The 26477-nt window shown below is 53.7% G+C and overlaps 1 protein-coding gene across 1 annotated transcript; it reads left to right on the top strand.

Annotated features, from left to right (window-relative positions):
- The first annotated feature begins 3875 nt into the window (after positions 1-3875).
- ASTL (astacin like metalloendopeptidase) lies at positions 3876-26476 on the top strand. Its single transcript, XM_030311812.2, has 12 exons — positions 3876-3927; positions 4575-4700; positions 6592-6653; positions 8005-8095; positions 8745-8862; positions 9625-9806; positions 13912-13993; positions 14092-14246; positions 18683-19075; positions 23766-23908; positions 24734-24803; positions 26334-26476. The coding sequence occupies exons 1-12, from the start codon at positions 3876-3878 to the stop codon at positions 26474-26476; spliced, it is 1617 nt and encodes a 538-aa protein (XP_030167672.2).
- The last annotated feature ends 1 nt before the right edge of the window (position 26477 follows it).

The raw sequence follows: 26477 nt of genomic DNA, 5'->3' as shown, positions 1-26477 counted from the left end.
TCAGGACATGTTAGCGGATGGTCGGTGAAGGTTTTCAGGCGTGCGGGTGTGAAGGTATGCGTCTCCGCTGGGCTGGATGCTCATGAGGGCAGCGCCTGTGGTCTGCTCTGCCCTCTGTGCCCGGGGTCTGGCACAGGTGGGCACTCGTTCCACAAGGCCGGGTGAAGGACGAACAGCCCGCCCCCAGCGCCTTGCTCCCTCGGCCGTCTAGGGGTGGGTGAGAGCTGGGCAGAGCCGGGCTTACTATCTGGGCTTCCTTAGGTCCTGAGTGGGGCTTCCGTTTGGACCTGCCACCAGCTGCTCAGCTTGGGGTTGGGGGGCGGGGAGAGCATGGGGGGCCCTGAGTCACGGGAGCCTTCCCACCACACGGTCACATCTCACAAACAGCAGGACTGGCGGCTGCCCACCCCACCCTCACTGCTACCCCATCCCTTCCATCTACCCTCCCCATCCAGCCTCCCTTGCCTGTGTTTTTAAGTTTGTTTTCCAAACAAACGGCATTTCTGTCTCTCCCCTCCTTCCTTCTTATTTATTTTTTAAATATATATATATATTTTTTTATTTGAGAGAGAGAGAGAGAGAACATGAGCAGGGGAGATGGGCAGAGGGAGGGAGGCGGGGAGGGGGAAGAGAGAGAGAGAGAGAGAGAGAGAGAGAGAAAGAATCTTAAGCAGGTTTCACGCTCAGCGCATAGCCTGATGTGGGGCGGGGTGGGGGGGGGGCTCAGTCCCACAAACCTGGAACATGACCTGAGCTGAAATCAAGAGTCGGATGCTTAATCGACAGAACCACCCAGGCACCCCTTCCTTCCTTCCTTCCTTCCTTCCTTCCTTCCTTCCTTCTTTCTTTCTTTCTTTCAAACTTTTAAATTGTGGTTAAAAATATATGGGGGGAGGGGCGCCTGGGTGGCGCAGTCGGTTAAGCGTCCGACTTCAGCCAGGTCACGATCTCGCGGTCCGTGAGTTCGAGCCCCGCGTCAGGCTCTGGGCTGATGGCTCAGAGCCTGGAGCCTGTTTCCGATTCTGTGTCTCCCTCTCTCTCTGCCCCTCCCCAATTCATGCTCTGTCTCTCTCTGTCCCAAAAATAAATAAAAAAAACTTGAAAAAAAAATTAAAAAAAAAATATACGGGGGGAGGAGGGGGTGCCTTGGCTCAGTTGGTTAAGCACCCAACTTCAGCTCAGGTCATGATCTCACGGCCTGTGGGTTCAAGCCCCGCATCGGACTCCGTGCTGACGCCTCAGATCCAGGAGCCTGCTTCAGATTTTGTGTCTCCTCCCCACCCCTCGACCACCTCTCAAAGATAAGTGTAAAAACAAAACAAAACAAAACACTGCAGATATACAGTCGTCCCTCCTCATCCGAGGTTTTGCTTTCTGTGGTTTTAGTCGCCTCTGGTCAACCGCAATCTGGAAGCAGGCGATCCTCTCCCTGACCTCTCATTGGAAGGTCAATACTACCTAACACTGTGTCACAGCGCCGACACCGTGCACCTCACCTCATCTCACCACGCAGGCATTTTATCTCCCATCGGCACAAGGAAGGGCAAATGCAGTGCAGCATGACATTTTGAGAGAGACCAAATTCACATAGCTTTAATTACAGCCTCAATTAGTTGTTGGGGCGCCTGGGCGGCTCAGTCAGTTAGGTGTGCGACTCTTGATTTTGTTGTGATCTCACAGTTCATGAGTTCGAGCCCCACGTCGGGCTTTGCGATCATGGTGTGGAGCCTGCTTGGGATTCTCTCTCTCCCTCTCTCTCTCTGCTCCTTCCTCACTCTCTCTCTCTAAAATAAATAAATAGACTTAAAAAATAATTACAGTGTTTATTAGTTGTTGTTAATCTCTTACTGTGACTAACTTGTTTCCTTCCTTCCTTCCTTCCTTCCTTCCTTCCTTCCTTCCTTCCTCTCTTCCTTCCTTCCTTCCTTCCTCTCTTCCTTCCTTCCTCTCTTCCTTCCATCCTTCCTTCCATCCTTCCTTCCTTCCTTCCTTCCCAGGCACTATATCCAGCATGGCGCCCAACACAGGGCCTGAAACGACCCTGAGATCAAGACCCGAGCTGAGGTCAAGAGTCGGACGCTTAACCAACTGAGCCACCCAGGTGCCCCTACTATGCCTAATTTGTAATTTAAGTGTTTATCATAGGTATGTTTGTATAGGAAAAAATACTATGTATAGGGGTTTGTATTATCCACAATTTCAGGCACCCACTGGGGGTCTTGGAATGTATCCCCTGCAGAGACATTATACATTCATGTATAACATAAAATGTATCATCTTTACTATTTAAAAAAAATTTTTTTTAACGTTTATTTATTTTTGAGACAGAGAGAGACAGAGCATGAACGAGGGAGGGTCAGAAAGAGGGAGACACAGAATCTGAAACAGGCTCCAGGCTCTGAGCCATCAGCCCAGAGCCTGACGCGGGGCTCGAACTCACGGACCGCGAGATCATGACCCGAGCCGAAGTCGGCCACTTAACCGACTGAGCCACCCAGGCGCCCCTCATCTTTACTATTTTTAAGTGTACGGTAATGTTGAGCATATTCAAGGTCTCCAGAACTTTCCCATCTTGCAAAGCTGAAAGTCTGTACCCATTAAACAACCACTCCCCATTTTCTCTTTTCCCCCAGGCCCTGGCAGCCACCATTCTTTCTGTCTCTGAACCTGACTGTATACTTCATAAGCGGAATCATACCATATTTTCCCTGCGGTGAATGGCTTATTTTGCTTAGCGTAATGTCCTCAAGTCAAACTGTATCTCTCAACTGAGAATCTGTTGCTCTACCCAAGCAGGGCGATTATTATTACGATTATTTCACAAAGCACTAATCCGAAGCGGCCAGCTCATTGCATTTTTACACACATTAATACTGTGTCCGGGCACCAGGGGCAACTGTCTGTTCTCCCTGTGATTCTGACTCCTGTCTTTTGAGAAATGCTGGATTCTAGGCACGGCAGGATGCGGAGAGGCACTTGTGGACAGCAGCTGGTGACCTTGCCTCGTCTCTGTTGCTTCTTTTCACTGGGCACTGGCTGGGGAGGTCCCCAAATCCCTCACCTCCGGGATTTAAATCCAGGTGGGACCCTTGGCGACCAAGCTCTGAGAATGGGCTTCTTCAGAGGCCAAGGAGCAGAGAGGAGGAGGGAGATGGGTAAGGAGCCTTAGTTTCTGGATCTGTGAAATGGGGATAAACGCCAGTCTTGCAAGGCTGTTGTGGGGGATGACAGGGGTAGTGTCCCTGCGAGGGTCCAGGTATGCAAGAGATCCCCCTTTCCACATGGCAGGCTTCTCTGGGGTGCTGGTTACGCCGGGCGTTCAGCGTGAAACTTTTCCTGATCCCTACGCTTGTGATTGTCCGCTTATAAAAATTAGTGCCCTTTCCCTCCTCCCACAGATAGACTGTGGTGCCTCAGGGTCTCAGGCAGCTTTCCCATGTCTGCGCACAGGGCGGGGGCAGGAACGGGTCTCCACATATTGGAGGATGAGGTCCACGCCAGGGCGCCCACCTCAGCACCCTTCTGTGGTGTTCCTCTGCCCCCTGGTGGTGGGAGGGGACCTCAGAAGAGGCACACTCCCAAGTGGGACCCTCCCTCCCTGCAGGGCGCTTTGTGCCTGGATTCTTGCCTTCTTGCCCACTTCAGCCAGGCTGGGAAGGGTTGACTAGGGTCCAGAAGGCTTGGCCTGGGCTGGGGGTGGGGAACACAGGTAGGAGTGGGTAAGGCAGCAGGTGGAGTTGGTTGGGGCAAGGCTGCAGGTGGGGGCTGGAGATGCTGCTATTTAAGCGTGGGAGTGGGGGTGGGAGTGGCTGGCTTGTCCCTGCCTGGGAGTCATGCTCCCGCTTGCCGCAGGGCTCGCGGGGGGCCACCATAGCATGAATATGGGAGGCCTCTGGCCTTGGGTGCTGGGTCTGGTCTCTTTGCCAGGTAAGTGGGCTGCCAGCCTGCAGAGTGCTGAGTAGAGGCGAGAAGGGTGTGGCTGGAGCCTGCAGGGATCTGAACGGCGCAGAAAATGGGCTCTCCAGGGATGTTCCCAGAAATCAGTTCCCAGGGGGCACCAAGGGGAGGCATCCTGAAGATCCTGAAAGCAGAGGGCCTGCCTGGCAGGAGGTAGCAGGTGTGGCCCTCAGGCATCCTTGTTTTGCTGGTCATGCCAGGCTTGCTCGATCTGAGTCTGATTGCCAGAGGCCTGGGCTGAGAAGGGAGGCATGGGGCCGGGGCAGCTAGCCCGGGCTCACCCTCAGTGTTAGAGCCTGAGGTCTGGTCCCGCCTCTCTCTTTTGCTTCCTCCCCTATCTCATATACACAGCTATTCAGAGCCTGGGGCTGCTTTTTGGAACCCAGTGTTGGTCCCCTTAAAGGAGCTTCTTCCTCCAAGTTGTCTAGGCCTTGCCATCGGCTTGGACTGAGGGGAGGCCAGGCAGTCTCCCAGGACTACTTTCTGGGGGTCTGCCTTCGCGAAGGGCCTGGCTGTTGTGGTCTGATACTACCCAGCCCCCACCCCCCGGGCCTTGTTGTCCTCTCTCGCCAATGAGGGCACTTCGGGCATCATGGGTATGTGCCCGTCTGGGCCAGGTTTGATCCTAGGAGCACCCTCAGCCTCCAGCTGCTCAGAAGCCTGTGGAACCAGCTTCTCGGAGGGCCTCAACCCCGAGGGGACCCAGACATCCTGGGACAAGGACATCCCTGCGATTAACCAAGGTGAGGGCGCTGTGTCTTCTTGTGGGGTGGAGGGGCTACGAAATTGTCCACGTAGTGTGGTGAAAACCACGCAGAACATGCGGATGAGCAGAACGAGCTGGAACTGTGCCAGATTACTGGGCTCTGGGTGAGTAGCAGTTCCTCAGTCTATGGGCAACTCTTGAAAAGTCTGTATTTCTGTATCTTTTCCATGAGATCGTTGCTTTTATAAGAAGGGAGGAAAGCCTACGTTTTTAAAAATGGCCCGATAAAAACATGGGTCTTCAGATGCTCCAGCTGGTGTTAAACTAAGTCATCAGCGGATGTTCGAAAAGATGTCAGCCACCTGGTGCAGGATAGGCTGCAGGTGTGAGGGTATGAGCTGGGCTACAGACACAAAGAGGCATGAGGCCCATGGCCTTCCTGTCTGGGGATCCCCGCTGAAGAAAGGGAACGTCTAGGGGCGCCTGGGTGGCTCAGTTGGTTAAGCATCCGACTTCAGCTCAGGTCATGATCTCGTGGTTCGTGAGTTCGAGCCCCGTGTCAGCACGGAGCCTGCCTCAGGTTCTGTGTCTCCCTCTTTCTCTGACTGTCCCCCACTTGCACTCTGTATGTCTGTGTGTCTCTCTCAAAAACGAATGAACATTTAAAAAAAAAATTAGAATGTATAGATAACCTGGAATGAAGCTGCGGGGGTGGGGGGAATACTGGAATTCGAGTGTTGGAGCCGAAGTGTCGGGGGGACGGGGGGTGACTTTGGAGGGATGGGGATCTCCCGAACGTGGCGGCTACCCTGTGGTCTGAACCGACTTGGAGCCCCGGAGCTACGGAGCCTCAGGGCAGTGCGCGACCTTTTGGTAACTGTGACCGGTGTGGAGGTAGCCAGAACCCATCTGAGGCTTCCCTGGCATTGATTTTGAGCTGCCATGGATCCTCTCAGCTCGGGCTGCTGGAGCCCAACTGCTATCCGAGAGGCCCTTTACCGGGAAGCACACCCCAGCCCCAGCTGCCGGGAATGTGGGCCGCTAAGGCCTCGCAGCTGAAGGCCCTCTGCCAGGGATGCTTGGGAAGCCACTCCCTCCCCTGCCCAAGGCGGCCCGCCGTGACTCCTGTGGGCCACGGGTCAGTCCCCTGCCTCAAAGTGGAACAAATCTGTGGTGCCATTTGGGGTCCAGAGCTCCTGTGGGATCAGACTGGGGCTGCACCCCGGCGGAGTCGGGGTGTTCCCCAGCACCCCTCAGTAAATCGCTTGCAAGGTGCCTCCCCAGCCCAGGCTCTGCTTCTAGGGAACCCCACCTAATGTACCGCCAGGGTGCCAGACCCTCCTCTAAGACTCCTCACGGGGCTGTGGCAGAAACGGAGGCTGGAGACAGAAGCAGAGACTAGCTGAGATGGGGGGGGGGGGCGGGGGGAGCCAGACTCAACCGGATCCAGACTTCCCTCCCTTCTGTGGTGGCGTGAGCTGGAATTTCACTTGTCCCCCCAAGGGTCCTGAATATCCTACCAATCGGCGGGCATTAGAGGGGGGACGAGGTAGGACAGGGGGGTCCAGGGCATGTTCTTAGAGTATGGCCTGTGCTGGAGAGGGGGGTGAAGGAGACAGCTGGAGAAAAAGTCTGCTTCTGATTAGCAGAGAGGTTCAAACGCAGAGGGAGGCGTGTGGGTGGCAGGCGCTCTGGGCCGTGTTTGAGCAAGGGAGAGATGTGACTGGGCCGAGGGGCCATATGTATTATGTAGAGGGGAGACTCAGAGGGGCCGTGTGACTAGCCTGAGGCCACACAGCCTCGGGGGCCCAGGGAAGTTCCAGCTTCAGAGTCAGGAAGGACAGACTTTGGGGTTGCTTCTGGGGCCTGTCCTTAGAGTCTGGATTCTGGGGGGCATGGGCTCACACACTCCTTCCCTTCCTTCCCAGGGCTCATCCCAGAGGAAACCCCAGAGAGCAGCTTCCTCCTCGAGGGGGACATCCTCCGGCCGGTGAGCAAGCATACACATCTGTGTAAATAACTTCACGATGTTGTTGGAGGCCTTTGAGCCCAGCCTCTGGTGTCATGGGGGTGTGACGTGTGAAGGACCTGTCTCTGTCGCTCGTAGCTTGATAGACCACCCCCTTCCCCCCCCCCCCCTTCTTGCTAAAGTCACAGTGAATGTTCCACAATTAGCCAGACTGAAGGGAAAAGAAGGGAGGGTAACTTCTATAGTGGTAACAGCAATCGGCCTCGGAGGGCTTCCTGAAGGAGGGCATTTGAGCCCTCAAGATCCAGCTTGGTACTCTGCCCAGGGGAGGCGCTCAGAAAGTACTGGAATGAAGGAAGAGATGAGCACAGATCGGCAGAGGGGCTGGTGGGGCTGTAGGGCGGTGGTGGTCGTGCACACCGGGGTGGTGGCCACGGTTTGGGGAGGTAAGGCAGGGACCCCATCCCCGTGGGAGGTGAGGGGTGGAGTCAGAAAGAGAGAAGGCTGGGTGGGAACTGGGATGACTTTGCCAGGGAGCCGAGAATGCACGGTGTTCAGGGGAACAGAGCCATGTTTTAGGAGACTGGGAGGCAGAGGTGCCCAGACCAGAACCGCGACCTGGTGACAGCAAGACCGTTCTGGGGTTTGGTGGCCACCCACTGAGGGCACAGCGTGAGGCTGGGCTGCAGAGTCAAAGGCTGGGGCTGGGCGGGAGCCCTGGGGGTGGGGTGAGGCCCCTGTTTCCGGTTATTCAGTGAGGCCGGGGTAAGAGCAGAATCCAGGGAAGCCTGTGGTAGCCAGTGGGGCAGGACCTGCTGGGCTTCCCTGAAGCCCGTGCCTCCAACGGTTTTGGTTGCTGGAAGAGTGGAAAGAGGAGCTGCTGAGGCCAGGGGTGTTGCCTTAGCATGAGCCCTAACATTCAGGGACGTCCGGCTGACTGCTGTGTTTCTGGAAGGATGGGGCTGCTGGTGGGCCCTTGAGCTCTTTGGAACTAGGCCCCCCTGGGGAGCTGGGACGCCTCTTCAGCCTCGTTGGGAACAAGTAGTTTTGTTTTTCTGTTGGATACAATCGGTAACAAGTTCTGTTGTGTGGAACAAAGGGTGGTGGTGGTCACCACGGCTCACCTAGCAGGCCCCCACATCTCCCACCGCTCTGTCCTGTTTCTGATGTCCTCCTCACCCTCCTGGATCTGTGTCCTGCTTCTCACATCTTTAGGGTTCTTATGGCCTGAGATTTGGCACCATTGGGGGCAAGACGCTAGGCTAGTCCTATCCCAGGGGTCTAGTCCTATCCCAGGGGTCTAGTCCTATCCCAGGGGTCTAGTCCTACCCCAGGACTCCCCAGGGGTCCCTGAAGTGCCCTCTCTCTTCAGAGTCCCTTGCGGCTGTTCTCAACTACCAGCAACAAGTGGCCCAAGAATGGGGAGGTCGTGGAGGTCCCCTTCCTGATCTCCAGCAGATACGGTGAGTAAGCACGCGCTCTGGGTCCTGGGAGCCGTGGGCCTCCCTCCGGCCCCGGCCCCTTCCTCCCCGTGCAGCCTGGGATCCTCTCTGGGTTTCTTCCCTCTGCCTCTCCTCACGGATACCACCAAAGAGCCTTTCCACAAGAAGCCCTTTTATTCCCGAGAGCCATCTGACCCATTTCAAGACCAGTCCAGAGGACAGGGACCTACCTAAGGTCACAGAGCTGGGGCCTGTCTGGCACCCAGCTTTCTCTACCTCCTCCCTGAGCCCCAGGCTACCCCTTTTTTTTCCTTAATTTTTATTTTTGAGAAAACATAAATTTATGTTTTGAGAAAACATAAATTTATGCAGGGGAGGGGCAGAGAGAGAGAGCGAGAGGGGGGAGACAGAATCCGAAGCAGGCTCCAGGCTCTGAGCTGTCGGCACAGAGCCCGACGCAGGGCTCGAACTTGCAAACTGAGACATCATGACCTGAGCCGAAGTCGGACGCTTAACCGACTGAGCCACCCAGGCACCCCTACCCTTTCCTGACCTTCCATTTTGGAAGAGGGATTTGAAGCTCTGTGCTCACCCTGCAGGCGGACTCCCAACGGGTCACAGGGGCTCTGGGGTCTTGGTGGGAGGTTCAGCCGGGGTGTTGCCTCCCCAGATAAAGCCAGCCGCGACATCTTCCTAAAGGCATTTGCCGAGTTTGAACGCTTCACATGCATCAGGTTTGTTGCCTACCAGGGCCAAAGAGACTTCATTTCCATCGTCCCCATGTCTGGGTAAGTACACCTGGGGGCGTGCGTATCCACGCATAAGCGCGCTGTGCAGGGGAAGTTCCTCAGCTTTCTTCTGCCTTCAGCCTGGCTTTAACTAGGCCATTCTCTAAAACCTATTTGGGGGCCTGTCTTCCCAGATCCAAAGCCCACCCCCCCCCCCTTGAGTGGTTTGCCCTATGGGAGTTAGACCTACAAATACCCAAGGCAGAAGGTGGAGAAGGAGGGGAATCAGGTGCTTGATGTCCCTTACAAAACCCTCCTCTGGGGAGACTTCACTGTCTGGTGAATGGGGACAGCTTTCATGGGAGACACCTGGCCTTGGATCTGGGTTTCAGAGTGTAGGAATCACCCAACACCAGGCAAGTGCCTTATCTTGCGAGGCTCTCCCGCCTTCTCTGTGGAAGCAGGGATAACGGCAATACCCATTTCCTAGCTTGTTAGAGACCTAAGATCATGTGTGAAAACTTTGACCTGGGGACCCTGGATGGGGATGCTCATTCAATGAGCCGCTTCCGGTATCTGTGCTCCTATTCATGTCTACATCTTCCTTGTACCTCGGGTTGGTAATGGGTTCCAGTGTACCCATTTCACGGATGCCCAAGTGGTGAAGGGACTTGGGAATTGCAAACCTGAGACTAGAATCCAGGATGGAGACTACCCGCTGACGGTCTTTCATCCCAGGACGTGGGAGGAGGGGGAAGGGGCCTGGGTCTGCTCTGGATCTCTGGGCTGGTGTCTACCCAGTGTCCTCTCCTGGCCCTGCAGGTGTTTCTCCAGCGTGGGACGCAGCGGAGGGATGCAGGTGGTATCCCTGGCACCTACATGTCTCCAGAAGGGCCCAGGCATTGTCCTGCATGAGCTCATGCACGTACTGGGCTTCTGGCATGAGCACTCACGGGCTGACCGGGACCACTATATCCGTGTCAACTGGAATGAGATCCTTCCAGGTAAGCCAAATCGTGCAGAACCCACGCTGGACCTGGGGGTCTTGGGGCGAGAGGGCAGCGGGCACTGGCCAGGGCCTGAAGAGTTGCCTGCCACTTTAGAAGAGGTTATCCATCTTTCCTATCACCTGCTTGTCCACCATTGGGAAGGTGGGGCTCCTGCTTCTCTTTGAGACCTGGAGGTGGTCCAGCTACTGCTGTTCCGGGCCCCGAGCCTTCCATCCGCCCACCCAGAGTCATGCCTGAGTTAGGGAATCACTATGTTTGTGTCTCATTTTTTTTTTTTTTTTTTTCTCATGAACACAACCTGGTACCTGGGGATGGAGTTGGTGGTATCCTTTGACCCTTGTTCATGGTGCACTCAACTAGCAGTCCTTCATGTGCCAGATGCTGCTGTGTGGGGCGGGGGCAGGGCTTGTGTGCCCGCTGCAGGGGCTGAGCCGAGACCGAAGGGCTGGAAGAAGTGGACTGTGTGTGCCAAGTCCCAGACGCAGGAGGCTCCGCCCTTGTGAGATGGGCACCAATGGGCCTGCGCGATAGAGGAAGCACAGGGGGGCCGTGTCCTGACAGGTGGCAGGGGCAAAGCCGAGGCTGGTCTGGGAGTGGGCCACTGACTGTGTCGGATGCTGGTGAGCAGGAGCTGTGTGCTGGCCGTGGTGCTGAGTGCTGGGCATCTGACCCCCGTGATGGTGGGATCCCACCCTTGTTGGGGGGACAGCCTGATTCAGGGAATGAGAAGAGTAGAGACAATCCCTTCATGAAAGAGGGAAGCAGAGGAGATACATGATAAGGGGTTTGGTCTAGAGGAATGGGTATAAAAGGGGAAGGGTTCAAAGGCTTCCTGTAAGTGGAGAACTTGTGGCATGAGCACTTCCGCTGTTGTGGAGGGAACCAGGTGAAGTAGGCAGGGGGCTGCTGCTCAAGAGATCCGCATTCATGGAGCCCCAGAGAAAGGGTGTTCTGGGGGAGACTTGGGTAGCACCTGATAATGAGAGGAGGGATGAAGCTTGAGATCAGAACTTAGTCTAAGGAAGGGGGTGATGATAGTGACTGTACCCTGAAAACAGAGACTATAATCCTTCCAAGGGCTCATGGAATACTTGCGAAAACTTACCATATGATAGAAAAATATCAAATTTGAAAAAGTTAATTCGAGTGTTTTGTTGGTGATGTAAAATGCAAAGTAGAAAATAACAAATCAAAACTGAAAACTTCTTATACTTGGAAGTTCAAGTCTAAAAAAACAACAATAATCCTTTTAGTTCCAAGGTTAAATTGCAGGAGTTCTTAAAAAAAAAAAATCGTAACACATTAGAACTGATCATTCACAGCTAAAGCAATGTTCAGGGAAATTGTGTAGACTTAAATTCTTACCAATAAAAATAGAAAAAATTTTTAAATAGAAAAAATTAAGCATTTAAATCCAATTTAAAAAATAAAGGAAAGCAGGAAGGAATGAAATTAAAGACAGAAGTTAATGAATTAGAAAACCAACGACACTCAAACTCAACAGTGGTTTTCTCAACCATAAAACAGGTTAAAACACCAGGTACTCTAGTGGGGAAAAATTGTTTAAGAATGAAGAGAAATGAGGGGTGCCTGGGTAGCTCAGTCAGTTGAGCATTCGACTCTTGATTTCAGCTCAGGTCATGATCCCAGGGTTGTAAGATTGTGCCCCATATAGGACTCCGTGTTGAACGTGGAGCCTGGTTAAGATTCCCCTCTCGCCCCCCTCTCACCCCCCCAAATAATAAAAAAAATTCTAAAGGATGAAGAAAAATGAGAATACGTTTGTATTAATTGATATGTGTAGAACAAACTAAGATATACAAACTAATAACTGTAATTGGGGGTGGGGAGCTGGGAACTTGGAAGGAAGATAGAGGGGGAGGTTTATCACATAGCTCAACATTTTTTTTTTACTTTTATTTTTTTAATCCATTTTATTTCTTTATAATTTACATCCAAGTTAGTTAGCACGTGGTGCAAAAATGATTTCAGGAGTAGATTCCTTAGTGCCCCTTACCCATTTAGCCCATCCCCCCTCCCAAAACCCCTCCAGCAACCGTCAGTTTGTTCTCCATATTTATGAGTCTCTTCTGTTTTGTCCTCCTCCCTCTTTTTATATTTTTGCTTCCCTTCCCTTATGTCCGTCTGTTTTGTATCTTAGAGTCCTCATATGAGTGAAGTATTATGATATTTGTCTTTCTCTGACTAATTTTGCTTAGCATAATACCCTCCACTTCCATTCATGTAGCTGCAAATGTCAAGATTTCCTTCTTTGTGATTGCTGAGTAATACTCCATTGTATATATACACCACATCTTTATCCATTCATCCATCGATGGACATTGGGCTCTTTCCATACTTTGGCTATTGTTGATAGTGCTGCTATAGACATTGGGGTGCATATGTCCCTTCGAAACAGCACACCTGTATCCCTTGGATAAATACCTAGTAGTGTAATTGCTGGGTTGTAGGGTAGTTCTTTTTAATTTTTTGAGGAATCACCATAGTGTTTTCCAGAGTGGCTGCATCAGCTTGCATTTCCACCAACAATGCAAAAGAGATCCTCTTTCTCTGCATCCTCGCCAACATCTGTTGTCACCCGAGTTGTTAATGTTAGCCATTCTCACAAGTGTGAAGTGGTAGCTCATTGGGGTTTTGATTTGTATTTCCCTGATGATGAGTGATGTCGAGCATTTTTTCATGTGTCGAACATCTGGATGTCTTCTTTGGAGAAGTGTCTATTCATGTCTTTTGCCCATTTCTTCACTGGATTATCTGTTTTTTAGGGTGTTTGATAAGTTCTCTGTAGATTTTGGATACTAACCCTTTATCTGATATGTCGTTTGCAAATATGTTCTACCATTCCATTAGTTACCTTTTAGTTTTGCTGATTGTTTCCTTTGCTGTGCAGAAGCTTTTTATTTTGACAAGGTCCCAATAGTTCATTTTTGTTTGTGTTTCCCTTGCCTCCGGAGACGTGTTGAGTAAGAAGTTGCTGTGGCCGAGGTCAAAGGGGTTTTTGCCTGCTTTCTCCTCGAGGATTTTGATGGCTTCCTGTCTTACATTGAGGTCTTTCATCCATTTTCAGTTTATTTTTGTGTATGGTGTAAGAAAGTGGTTCAGGTTCATTCTTCTGCACGTCGCTGTCCAGTTCTCCCAGCACCACTTGCTGAAGAGACTGTCTTTATTCCGTTAGATATTCTTTCCTGCTTTGTCAAAGATGAGTTGGCCATATGTTTGTAGGTGCATTTCTGGGTTCTCTCTTCTGTTCCATTGATCTGAGTATCTGTTTTTGTGTCACTTTTGTTTTTTTGACTTTTACACCAGATGAATATATTGCCAGTTCAAAACTGTTTAATATCTTAAGGGTTTTTAAAAGGAAGAGGTGAGTGTACCCTAGAGGCTGGTATGGCAGGTTGTGGAAGAGGCTGGCGGGGCCTGGGGGGTGTTGGGAGAGCAAATACCCAGGGTATGGCTGTTTTTTCAGAGGCTCACTGTGAAGGGCAGGACAGCGGATGGGGGAGGGAATCTTGTCCCTCTCAGGCCTGGGGGACCCAACTGATGGGGGAAATGGTGCTCTAGCCAGTGGGGGAGTGTTTCACTTGAACCTGGGGGATGGGTGCTGCTAGCCTGAGGCAGGAAGAACAAGGTGACCTGCTGGGGAGTGGGAGCCCAACAGCAGGTGATGGGCGAGCGGGTCTCTTAAAGCTGGCTTGAAGGGTAGGGGGCGTCAGAGACCCTGTGTAGCATTTGACTTAGTGGAAGCTGTTCTGTAAAGGTAGATGCACATTGGTGAGCTTGACAGGGGACAGAAGCAGAGTGAGCTCTAGGAAGCTGTGAGGTCCCTGTACTTCCACATCAGCTAGTGCTGGTCTGGACCCATCGCGGGGAGGACAGGAGTTGGCAGTGAAAGCACCAAGGAGATGGGCACCAGGGACTGGTTGGTACTGGGAGGGGGGGCACATCTGGCTGTAGTATTAGATCTGTCAGCTCAGGTAGGGTACAAGTACCTCGAAGGCCCCTATCACCCCACCCCTCCCTTCCTTGCCTTCTTCCCTTATCACCAAGTTGTGTTGGTTTTGGCTTCTGTTTTTCCCAGGCTTTGAAATCAACTTCATCAAGTCTCGGAGCAGCAACATGCTGGTGCCCTATGACTACTCATCGGTGATGCACTATGGGAGGTGAGGACCCCCTTTCCTTTTCTTCGTTCCTTCCTTCTACACTGCCCAGCCAGCCCCCGCTGTGATCTGGATTCAGGTCCCCACCTACTGGGTTTCAGGCTTGCCTTCAGCCGGCGTGGGCTGCCCACCATCACACCGCTCTGGGCTCCCAGTGTCCACATTGGTCAGCGATGGAACCTGAGCACCTCGGACATCACGCGGGTCCTCAGGCTTTATGACTGCAGCCCAAGTGGCCAAAGTCCCCGTGGGAGAGGTGAGTGACTTGAGAAATTGGAAGGATCCTATATTGAGGTGGTGTCAATGAGGGTGAAGTGGGGGACTGAGGCTGCAGGACAAAATCACTGGGGTTACCACAAGACATGTAAAACAAAATATGTGAAAATGATCACGTAGGATTAAGAACCCTTAGGAATAGAGGTCCCTTTCTTAACCCTAACATGAGTATCTTCCAAAAACCCAGAGCAAAAATCATTTTTAATGTTAAAGCACTAAACTCAGGACCAAAACAGGTTTTTTTCCACTGTTGTCCCATCTATTCAATACTGTAGTGAAGGTCTTAGCCATTGTAGTATGGCAAGAAAAAAAATTAAAAATCTGAGTATTGGGAAGGAGGCAAAACTGTCACTATTCACAGACGATGATTCTCTACATTGAAAGCAACCAAACCTATTAAATTATTGGAAGCAAAAGGATGTTAAAAGGTAGATGTATAGAAACAGAATTTCTTTCTTTTTTTTTAATGTTTATTTTTGAGACAGCGAGTGCAAGTGGGGGAGGGACAGAGAGAGAGGGAGACACAGAATCCGAAGCAGGCTCCAGGCTCTGAGCTGTCAGCACAGAGCCTGACGTGGGGCTCGAACTCCCGAACCGTGAGATCATGACCTGCGTCGAAGTTGGACGCTTACCTGACTGAGCCCCCCAGGCTCTTAAATGAGACACAAAGCAAGCCATAAAACTGCAAAGATTCATAAATCCAACTACATTAGTAACTACTCTAATATACTATATAACTACTACTTCTGTAATGACATAATAACTACTTATCAAGACAAAGTGAAAATACAAGTTATAAATCAGAACTCTTGCAACTTATAACTATCTAAGATACATGATATATATTACATATTAATATATAATCATATAGATAAACACATGCTGAGCAAAAGAAGGAAATACAAAGCAGGAAAAAGGGCAAGAGACCTAACGGGGGGAAAAAAACCAAATGGGAAATAAACACAAGACCACCAACCTTATTCATAATTGAGGAAATGGCAAGCGAAGACCACAATGTTACCACTTTTTTACCCCTTAAATTGGCAGAAATCTAAAAACATGATAATACCCGATACTAATAAGAAAATGGAGTAATGTCCTGTCCATACCCTGTGGACAGGAGTATAAATTGCTACAGCCACTTTGGTAAACAGTTTGACTTCTTTTTTTTTTAATTCTTTTTTTATTTTTTAGAGGGTTTAATTGACTTGGCCAATGTCCCATAACCAGTAAGTGGCACGTGAGCACCCCCCCGAGGTAACCATGGCTCTATGCTCTCTCTAGGGTTGCCTAGTCTGGAAATTTTACGTAAATGGAATTCTAGGATACGTGATCTTTTGTGACTGACTTCTTTTACTTAATGTTTTCAAAGCTCATCCATATTGCAACCTATAGAAGCACTTCATTATTGTCAAATGATACTCCAACTTGGATGGATGAGCTACGTTTTGTCCGTTCATCAGTTGAAGGACGTTTGGGTTACTTCAACTTTCTGGCTATTATGATTCACGTTACCACGAATGTTTGTTCACAGGAACTTATGTGAACCTATGTCTTTTCTTTTGGATATATGCTTACGAGTAGATTGCTGGGTCCTAGGGTAACTCCAGATTGAATTGCTAAATTGTTTTCCGAATTGGTTGTATCATTTTTCACTCTCACAAGCAGCGTACGAAGGTTCCAACTTCTCCATGCCCTTGCCAACACTAGCTATTATCTATCCTTTTATTTCTATCCTCAGTGGGTACGAAATGGCAGCTCATCGGCATTTTGATTTGCACTGCATACAGATGATTGGCCATCTGTATATCTTCAAAGAAGTGGGTTTTGATCCTTTTACCTGTTTTTCATCTGAGTTATCTTTCTATTGCTGAGTTGGAAGTGTTCTTTGTGCATTCTACTTTTTTTTTTTTTTTTTTTTTGGGACAGAGAGAGACAGAGCATGAACAGGGGAGGGGCAGAGAGAGAGGGAGACACAGAATCGGAAACAGGCTCCAGGCTCTGAGCCATCAGCCCAGAGCCCGACGCGGGGCTCGAACTCACGGACCGGGAGATCGTGACCTGGCTGAAGTCGGACGCTTAACCGACTGCGCCACTCAGGCGCCCCATTCTTTGTGCATTCTAGATACACGTCCCTTATCAGACCTATCATTTGCAAATATTTTCTCACATTCTCTAGGTTGATGGTGTCCTTTGAATACAAACATTTTTAATTTTGATGGGGTCTGACTTACCTATTCTTTTACTGTGCTTTTGGTGTCCTATCTGAGTAGCCTTTGCCTAAGCCAAGTTCATGAAGATTTAATCCTAAATCTTTTGCATGTGACTTTTGCTACCCAGTTCTAGCACTATTTTTTTTTTTTTTTTGTCGTTTAGTTTTTAGAGAGCACGCACAAGTCGGGGGGGTGGGGGAGAGAGGGAGACAGAAGTAGGCTCTGTGCTGAGAGTGGAGAGTCCAATGTGGGACTCAAACTCACAAATCATGAGATCATGACCTGAGCTGAAGTTGGATGCTTAACCAACTGAGCCACCCAGGTGCCCGTCTAGCACCATTTCTTAGACTATTCTTTCCCATACATAATATTAAATATTACATACTCTTTGAAGTTAATAAGTATAATGTGGCGAGAGCTTTGTGGGTAACTATTGTTGAGGATGGACTATTAGGAGAAATGAAATTGGGAAGTGGCTGGAAGGGGCTGTGGGTCTAGGGAAGGTTTACCATGATGGTAGACATTCAAGCATGCTTGGATGCTGAAATAACCCAATGGAGAAAGAGAGAGGTTGGATTCAGAGGGCAGAAGGATGCATATCTAGAACATTTGGGTAGGAGATGCCCTTGGTGGATAGGTCTCCAAGGATATGTCTGAGCTTCGTTGGTCCTAACGAGAAGGAAGACAGGTGCAGACCTAAATTTGCATGTGGGTCTTGAGGTGCAGATTCATGCACTTCTGAGGGCTTTGGTCACAGAGAATGACATGAAGTCACCAGCCTCGAGGCTGGGGAGAAGGGGATGGATGTGAAGGGAAAGGGTGCGATGTTGCCGACTGGGCTGCGGGAGAAGAAACAAGCTAGAGATACCCTGCAGGGCTGTGGGTGGTGCTGGGGCAGCCAGGTGGAGGCATGGCATAGGTTGGTGACTTGGTTCTCCAGGACTGGGGTTTTGTGGGCAGGTGTGACAGAGGGGGCGGTGCTTGAGGCATAATTGCAGTGAAGCGTGTGGAGCCCAAGTCAGAGGAGGAGAACGGTCTGGAAGTGAGGAGCTTGTAAGCAGGAAGACCTCGGAGTCCCTGCGCTCGAGGGGCTAGATCGTTGTGATATTTAAACAAGCGAGCTGGAAATATAGGCGTGGGCTGCCAGGAACCGAGACTTCTGCAGTGGTGGTTTCTGGTACTGACCAGGTCTGATGGGGAACAGGGAATGAACTGTGAGATCAATGGGACCAGGGGGGAGAAGAGTCGCCGTTTGAAGCCGATCGGCTCTGATTTGGTCAGTATCTGTTTTTTTTTTTTTTTAATTTTTTTTTTAACATTTATTTATTTTTGAGAGACCGAGCATGGGTGGGGGAGGGGCAGAGAGAGAGAGAAGGAGACACAGAATCTGAAGCAGGCTGCAGGCTCTGAGCAAGCTGTCAGCACAGAGCCTGATGCGGGGCTCGAACCCAGACTGTGAGATCATGACCTGGGCCGAGGTCGGATGCTTAACCGACTGAGCCACCCAGGCGCCACCCCCCCCCCCCCACGGTCAGGGTCTGTTGATGGAAGGGTGGGCTCATCATGAAGCCTTCAGCGCCTGGGCAGGGGTGATGGGTGAGAGGCAGCACTGAGAGGGTGGAGGGGCCTGGCCAGATAACTTGGGCTTAAGATGAAGAGGTTTACAAAGCAGTGGGTGGCAGCGGTGGCCCAGGAGAGGCAGGGAAGAGCAAGGAGGGCCTGTCTCACTAAGGACATGGGCCCGACAGGGCTCAGTAATGTCCTCCTGATGCTCTGGGTTTGGCAGGTGGTTGCAAGTGCAGGAAAAGTTCTGTAGGAGGCTTCAGACATGGGGTGGTGAGAGCAGGGTGTCCCTCATTACAGAGGACCCCAGGAGGTGTCGGAATGGCGAGGGCTGCAGTGCTTTCCGCCCTCAGCTATCTGGTGGCTTGACCATCAGCAGCTCGGGGGTATGAGTGGGAGACCATGGAAGAGAGCCCGAGGGCCTTTGTGGTGGTGACTGAGGAGTTCTGTGGTCCTTGTCTTTAAGTGTGGGTTGAGAATTTGGGTCTTGAAAGTGTTAAGCAGGGGCGAGGCAGGTTATCTCCGATGAGCTGAGCTATCCGTATGAACGCAACTGAAGGTCACTCTGGCTCTCTACAGCTGGGCCACATGTTTTCCTGCTGTGTTTCTGGGCCATAACCTCCTGTCTTTCCTGCTTCAGGGTTCCAGCCCCACAGCGATGGTAGGAGCCCTACTCCTGCCTCTAGACCATACCTGCAGCAGCTTCTGAAGGCGTTGTCGGCAGAATCTGGGCGCCCCGACCCCAGTGGCTCCAAGGCTGGAGCCCAGCGCATTGTTGCAGGGCCTGGAGAGAGCCCACGTAGCTGGAAGCTCCCTGTGCTGAGAAAGTTGGGTGTGGGGGCCTCTGCAAGGCTGCTTCAGAGCCCAGCTTCCTCCCTAAACTCCAGGCCTGGAACAGGCGTTCCTGGTTTGGCTCTAGAGAGGTCCTGGCTGGCCCAAGTGCCCTCTGTACCACTCACTGCTTCTCCGGAAGCAGAAGACCAGCCAGGACCCATCCAGGAGGCTTTGGGGAGCAGCTCTCCCAGGAGCACATGTACCTGAAAGTCCTCTCAGGGGGGTGTGCAGAAGTCGAGCCTGTGGCTTCTGTCCCCAAGTGCGAAGGGCATCTCCATCTAGAGTAGCCCCTGGCCCCCTCCGGCAGTACCCTGTCTTCCAGCCCCAATCTGGCTACCCTGTGTGAGGCCTGGGACTTGGGGCTCCTAAGGGCTTCTAGGGACTCCTAAGGGCTTCTAGGGACTAGGGGCTTCTAAGGGACTTCTAGGTTGATCCGGGGGAGGCAGGCCAGTCAAGAGCTGCCTGGTTCTGCCTGCTTTCAACTTCTGCCCTAGTCCTGGAGGCTGCTGGGAAGGGGAGGTGACATTCTCTAGGGCTCCAGGGCCAGGGGTCTGGAAAGGGGGGCAGAGGCAGGTTCCAGCCCTGAAGTCCCCTGGGAATCATTCTGTAGGTGAGTCACAGCCTTCCCAGCATGCTAAGGTACTGCCTCTGTCTCTCCCTTGGGCCAGGACTTGCAGGGGAGCCCATGGCTCGTGGGAGAAGTCTCCCATCCCTGATGTCTGGGTGCTAGGAGTGTTGTCCTGCGGCTGTAACCTGCAGCCCTATTCCCCAGGAGGCTTTCAGCTTGCTCCCCTGCAGTGCAGGAAGGTTCTAGAGGCAGGGATGCCCCTCCATGGGGTGACGAGGAAGGGTTGGAGGCACCCTCTAACACTGCACAATGGGGAAACTCAGCAAGAATGTGAGGCCCCTGAACATAGGACTCAAAGCTCCTTCCCAGCCTGCTCTGCTTTCCAAGAACCCTTCCCTTCCACACAGGGACTTGGCCAGAGGAGGCCCTGGAAGGTGTGAAGGGGCTGTAGGGGAGGGGGCTGGTCACCCTGCTTATCTTCCTTCAGCAAAGCCCTATTCCTGGCTCCTGCTTCCTGTGTGAGGGCTGTTCCAGGAATGAATAAGGTCTCCACATGGGCTGACAGGCCAGGAGCACCCCCCCCCCCACCCCCAGAGCTGGAGTGGCACCATACTTATGAACTGTCAGAAGCCCCAGGAAGCCCTGCCTGGAGGGAAGTAGGGGCCTGTGCCCTGGCCTCGTGGGGCCAAGTTCCTCACATGTTTTGGGGGAAGGCAAAAATAAAATTGGGTACTTGCTCCAGGAGCTAGGTACTGGGCTGTGCCTGAGTGCATTTAACCTTGCCGACTGACCTGGGAGGGGCCCTCAGGTGGTTACACCCACTTTCTTGGGGTGGACAGCGGGGAAGCAGAGGGTCAGCAGCTCAGGGCTGAGGCTTGCTGTGCTTGAGTCTGGGGGAGAGCGTGGCCTTTGCCAGCCTCCTGGGCCGAGTCGGGGTAGGGGGGCATCCTTGCAGGAGCCTGGAGCCTCTGCCCTCAGTCTCTCTTGGGTTTCAGTCTTGAGTTCAAGGGATTTTCTCAGACTGAACAGGGGCCTGGTCTCAGGGATTAGCCTTAGGGAAGGACCGTCGGGTGGGGGAAACGCTGTCCCTCTGCTTGCCCCCCGGACACGAGGGGAGGAGTGTCTGAGTTTAAAGTGGGTGACGTGCTCCTCGCAGGGTGACAGCTCCCCTGGGAGATTCCCAAGCAAAGATCGAGAATGTAATGTAGTGCCCCAGCCTATCAGAGAAATGAGTGTGGCCGCCTTAGCATCTCTGGGTCTAAGTAGTGGAGCCAGGCCTCTGGTTCTGGGCTGGGGGTTCTCGGTGGTCACCCTACGTCAGAGCAGGTGAAGTGCTTGGTGACCACAAGGAGACCCTCCCCATTCTTAGAGGCTGCCCGTGATGAGCCTCCATTAGGATATGGCTTTCGGTCTCAGAATTTGGGCTCTCTAGAGGGTGGGGCTGGCTGAGCCCGGCGGCTCAAGGGCAAGAGTGTTTTGCCCTCTTCTTTGGGGGTGATCAGGGATGAGGCTGCCCTTGTCGTTCCCCCATGGAGCCACCTATCACTACAGCTCCCCCTCTCCACGCCTGTTCCACAGGCGCCACCCTGCCCCTGGGGTCCAGCCCCTGGAGCCCTGGCATGAGGGGCGTGCTGTGGCTGGGGCCCTGGGCTGTTACCCTGGTCTGTGGCCTATTCCCCAATCCCCAGGCACATAACTATGTGGGCTCGCTCATCAATTTGTTCACTCATTGGGCAGAATCGGTTGTATTACGTGCCAGGCTGGCTTGGCTATAGGCACCAGGAGTAACATGGTGGGTAAGGCAGGGTTTCTATTCTTGTGGAGGTTATTTGGGGGGTGGGAGAGGGATGGGCCGTGATTAGATAAATAAGGACAGTGATTAAGTAAGATTGGTAAATGATTGGGGGGGGCATTCCTTTAGGTTGGTATTTCAACTGGGACCCAAATGATAGGAGGGACTATCTTGTAAAAAAAAAATCCAAAGAAATGGCCAGTGCAAAGGCCCTGAGGCACGAAGAAGGAAGGTGTGATGGGAGGGGTGAAATGAGGTGGGATGGGGGATGTTGGCAGAGCAAGGTGAGTGAGGGATGGTTTTATTCCAGGAGCAACAGGGAGCAGCCACTGGAGGGTTCTAAGTAGGGGAGGGGCAAGATCCAAGATTTAAAAAAAATTAAAAAAAAATCACTCGGGATGCTCCGTGGAAAATAGACCGGAAGCAGGGAGAACAGTTGGAAGCCACTAACTACGGTTGTACAAACCAGAGTGATGGGGACTGTGGAAATGGGCAGAAGTGGATGCTTCTGGAGTATGTTTTGGAGGTTGAGGCAACCACACTTGTGACTGACGCAGGCGTGAGGGCCCCACATACAGCACCGAGACCTCAGGAGAGGGGAGAGTGTGGGGCCGAATGAGCCTGGAGTTCAGGGCTGGAGATGTAGTTTGGGGAGTCCTCAGCCTCTAGGTGGGAGCTGTGGAGCTAGAGGAAACTGCCAAGAGGAGTTTGGGGCCAGAAGAAAAGGGACCCCAGGACTGAACGGCGGTGCTGTGACATTTAGGCCAGGGTCTCTCCGTCTCCGCGTTACTAGTGTTTTGTGTCATAGTTGTCGTGGGGGCCGTCCTGTACGTTGTTAGGTGTTTAGCAGGGCCGTTGGCCACTACCCACGAGATGCCAGTAGCGCCCCCTTCCTCTTGTGACAATCGAGAAATCTCTTCAAGTGCCAGATTGCCAAATGGCCCTGGAGGAGAAGGGGCAAAAACCACTCTCCGTGAGAATCGGTGATTGGGAGTTTTGGGGGAGAAGAGGGGGCTGAGAAGGAAGGGGTGACCCGTGAGGAGGGAGTCAGGCCTGCAGTGTCCCCAGGGTGGGCAAGAGTCTGTCGTCTAAAATGTTGCTGAGAAAATTAAGAGGACACACTCGGGCATGGAGTCCCGAATGACCCACCAGCAGTAGATTCAGCCGAGGACAGGGTGCAGGTGCCCCATGGAGGGTCAAGGAGAGAATGTGAGGGGTTAGAGACCGTGCAGCAAAGAGTTTGAGAAGCCAGCAATCACAGAGGACATAGAGGGCTTTCCAGGGCAGGGCCTGGCCCTGTAGCAGGGGAGGAGTGACCGTGGAGGGTGATAATTGCAGGAGCAGAGTCCTGGGGGATAGGAGAGGGTTCGGGACACACACGCAGGACTTGCCCTCAGAGCAGAGATGGAGCTCGGATGCAGGCGCTTGTGGGGGTGACTTCCTGCCTAATGGCTTTCATCTTCTAAGTCCGAGGCAAAGTCACAGCTTGGAGTGGGGGAGGGCGTGCGGGGCGAGGAGGAGGAGAGGGATGCGGATTCTGAAGAGTGGGAAAGGTGAGCACACTAGGGAAGTCTGGAGATCTGTGGTCCTGACTTTAAAGCGAGGCCAGTGGATGCAATGAATGTTTTGCACCAGAAAGAGCAGCTTTTTGGGTAAAAGCTGGGTGGGGGGGGGGTGATTTAGGTCTGACCAGGGTTGGGGTTTTGTCGGGTGAGGTGTGATGGAGGAGAGGGTGGTGGCCTTACATTATAGAGGGCGTGGCTCAAGGGCCTGGGAAGGTCAAGGGGTTGGGTCACACAGGGTGGGGGTTCGGGGGATTTGAAAGGCTGAGGCTGCTGGATAAAGCTGGGGTGCGAAGCCCAGTTGGGCGTCGTCCCTGCGGAACCCTGGCACAGGAGAATCTGGGGCCGGTGTCCTCTCTCGGACCCGGAGAAGTGGCTCCAGCGCGATCAACTAAGGTGGCACGTCTCTTGCTGTGCTCTCACAGTTAGGGATGGGACAGCTGTCCCTCTTTTCTTTGGAAAAGATGGTGCGAGGTCAACTTCCCCCCCACCCCCGGCCCCTCTTCCCAAGGGCACCCCTCGGGGACGCCTTCATTTGGCCCTACCTGAGAAAGGCTCCTGTGGAGGTCATCCGTGGACGCCAGGCTGCCACTCCCCCTCGTCATTCAGCAATCTTGGCCGGGTACTGGGGACAGAGAAGGGATGTGTGCTCCAGCGGACGGTGGGGGAGGGGTGTATGATGCAGCAAACCCATCCACCCCCACCTCAGTACCTCTCTGAGCGTGAAAGCGGTACTGTGTAGCATCAAAGAACTTGGAAAGCAGGGTGTCTCTTTCTCTCTGCGAGGGCAGTGGGTGAAAGATGAGTAAACCTTGGAGAGTCGGCGGGGGGTGGGGGGGAGGTGGTGCCAGCCCCTGGGAAGGACTGGAGATGTGGGAGCTCAGGGCTTGCCCAGGGACCAACAGTTAGCCTGGTGGGGCCCGGAGGGCAGGCCAGTGCCCATCAGGGCCTTCCTCTCCCACCCCAGGTGGCTGGGTGCTCCTGGCTGGGTCCGGGATTGAGTCCTGCCAGCCCTGGTGGAAGTGGTCAGATCCAGTTGGGGAAGAGCTGAAGGAAAGCCCCGCTAAGGCCCCGAGGCTCCGATTCATGCGGGGCTGGGCGGAGCAGGCAGTACTGGAAGGTGCATGCGGGGGGACGTGGAAGCTGCAGAGAAGAGGGGGAATCAAGTCATGGGATGGTCTCCACTGCCCCAGGAGCCAGCTGCACATCTGGGAGGTGGCAGCAGGTGACACAGACCCTGGGGCTGTGTCTCACAGATGCCTGTAGACTCTCCCTGGCTCCCTCCCCCCTCCCCTGCTCCCCGCCCCAGGCTTGTGCCCATTCAGTGAAGCTGCCCCTTCAGTGAAGACCCAGTGGGGGAGGAAGGAGCAGGGGAGAGAGTCTGAGCAGCCCTGGCCTCAGCTCCTTCGGGGTCCTGGCAGCCTCACCTTTCAAGGAAAACTTGGGCCAGGAGACAAAGGGCTGATGCTGACTGCAGTGTTGGGAGATACCCTGTGCCCCCCTCCCCCCCCCAGTCTGAGTATGGTTGGAGAGAATGAAAAAGTGGTCCCTCTTTTTTTTTTTTTAATTTTTTTTTCAACGTTTATTTATTTTTGGGACAGAGAGAGACAGAGCATGAACGGGGGAGGGGCAGAGAGAGAGGGAGACACAGAATCGGAAACAGGCTCTAGGCTCCGAGCCATCAGCCCAGAGCCCGACGCGGGGCTAGAACTCCCGGACCGTGAGATGGGGACCTGGCTGAAGTCGGACGCTCAACCGACTGCGCCACCCAGGCGCCCCAAAAGTGGTCCCTCTTAATGTCCCTATGGGCCACCAGAACGCTCAGACTCCTCAGCCCCCTCCGCCCCTGGGACAGGGAGTCTCGGAGACAAGGCAGGAAACTACCTAAGTGGCTGCTTTCCAAGTTCCGGTGGCCACCCCTCCGTCCTCCCTCAGGGAAGGGGCTACCGAGACTTCTCCATCCCTGGCAACCTCAGGGCCCAGGCCTATCAGCCCAGCCCAGCCGGTGGGAGGGATGTGTCCATAAAAACCTGTCTCTGGAGGAGGTGAGACAGGCTGGCTGCCCTCTCCCACCATCAGGCTGTCGGGCGATCCACCTAAGAAAACAGCTGAGTAGAATGGCAGGAGGCAGGGGCGGACTTGTACGGAGGAACCCCTCCGCCCCCTGCCGTGTGAGCCTGGGTAGGGGTGAGATATTGTCTGTGGGCCCTGAGCGGTCATTCCCTGGTCCCGTGAAGATGGAACAGTCAGGAAGGGAGGTGCAGTATGCGTGCTGTCTCAAGGCCTGGTCCTCTGGAGGAGGCCTACTTTCAGCAGTGGCTCGATGCTTATTTATACAGAGGATGTCATGCAGAGCTGTGGGCTATAAATATGGGGCCTGGCTCTAGCCTGGGGTTATAGCGTCAGGGGCTCCAGAAGCGGTGAAAAAATGTGCCCTTGAGGCTGCCCGGCCTGACGCTGGTGGCAGCGGCCACAGGGAGAGTGAGTAGGGTGAGGGTGCCAGACGGGGCTCCTTCCACAGCCACTCCAAGAGGGTGTGCAGCAGATATGTGGGGGGTGCAGGAATGCAGGGGGGTGGTGTCAAAACACAAAGGGATGTTTCTCCCTTCATAGCTTCCCCTGACACCTACTTTTTCTCTGAGCTGTGTTAAGAAGACCCCACCCTTGCCTGAGTCTCCATTGCTGCTGCTGAGAGTGGAGTCCAAGCCAGTTTTCCTCTTACCTCTTTGCCCTTAGTGGAGGAAACCGAGGCAGCTGCGGGGAAACAGAAACACTGAAGTCCTAAATCTTGGAGCACTGGCTTGCCCCACCGACCTTGGGAGCCTTTTCCGTGCGCCCCCCAGAACGCGGCGAGGACGCGGGTCTCCCGGCTGGCCGCGGACTATCGCCACACGCGGGCGGCGGCAGGGGGCGCTCGCAACCTGCCACGCGCGCCTCCCTGGGCTCCGCAAGCCCGACGGAATCCGCTCCGGGAGAGAGAGCATTCGGGGAAGGGGTTCCAGGGCAGTCTTCCCGCTCCCCCAACTCCTACTCGGCTTCCTTCGCGGGCGCCGGGTAGGAGGGGGTGGTTCACTATGTTCCGGTGGCCCCAATCCACCCACCCACCCACCCACCCTCTCCTTGGGGCTCCTGGGCGGCGCGGGGAGAGATCAGCTGGCGCCCACCGTCCTAGATCCTGGTGCTCGGACCCGGTCTGCAGGAAGAGAGGTCCCTCCCGGGTCCCAGCGCCCCGTGCGCACCCATCCTTCCACTTCTGCAAACGTCCTTCCCGGAGTCCCGAAGACCCCAGACGCGGATCTCTGGCCTTCCGTGGCGCGGAGGCCAGGAGGAAAAGGGGTAGGAGCGCCAGGGCGGAGGCCCTCGAGGAGGGCAGGCTGCTGCCGGCCGGTCCTCCCGCTAGGCGCACCTTCCACCCACCCGTGGTCCGCCGCCCGCCCCGCCTCCCTCCCCCCCTCCTACTCCCGCCTCCCGTCTCCTCCCTCCTCCGGCGCGCTCGCTCTCCTCCCATTCCCCTGCCGCGGCGGACTGCTTGCAGGCGCGGCTCCCGGCCAGAGCCAGCGAGCGGAACGGGCGCCTCGGCTGCTGCGCCTCCTCCGAGAACCGGTGGCGCGCCCCCCTTCCCCCCAACGCCGGGCCTTCCGGGTCCCGGGTCCCAGCGTGCGTCCAGCAGCTTCGTAGC

The sequence above is a fragment of the Lynx canadensis genome, chromosome A3 (genome assembly GCF_007474595.2).
Source record: "Lynx canadensis isolate LIC74 chromosome A3, mLynCan4.pri.v2, whole genome shotgun sequence".
NCBI lineage: Eukaryota > Metazoa > Chordata > Mammalia > Carnivora > Felidae > Lynx > Lynx canadensis.
This window is presented reverse-complemented; position numbering and strand designations above follow the sequence as displayed.

Bases quoted from the DNA above. Each gene is read 5' to 3' on its own strand.
- ASTL (XM_030311812.2), top strand. From the start codon at position 3,876: ATGAATATGGGAGGCCTCTGGCCTTGGGTGCTGGGTCTGGTCTCTTTG. The intron at 3,928-4,574 runs GTAAGTGGGCTG...CGTCTGGGCCAG, and splicing joins GGGTCTGGTCTCTTTGCCAG to GTTTGATCCTAGGAGCACCC. The intron at 9,807-13,911 runs GTAAGCCAAATC...TGTTTTTCCCAG, and splicing joins CTGGAATGAGATCCTTCCAG to GCTTTGAAATCAACTTCATC.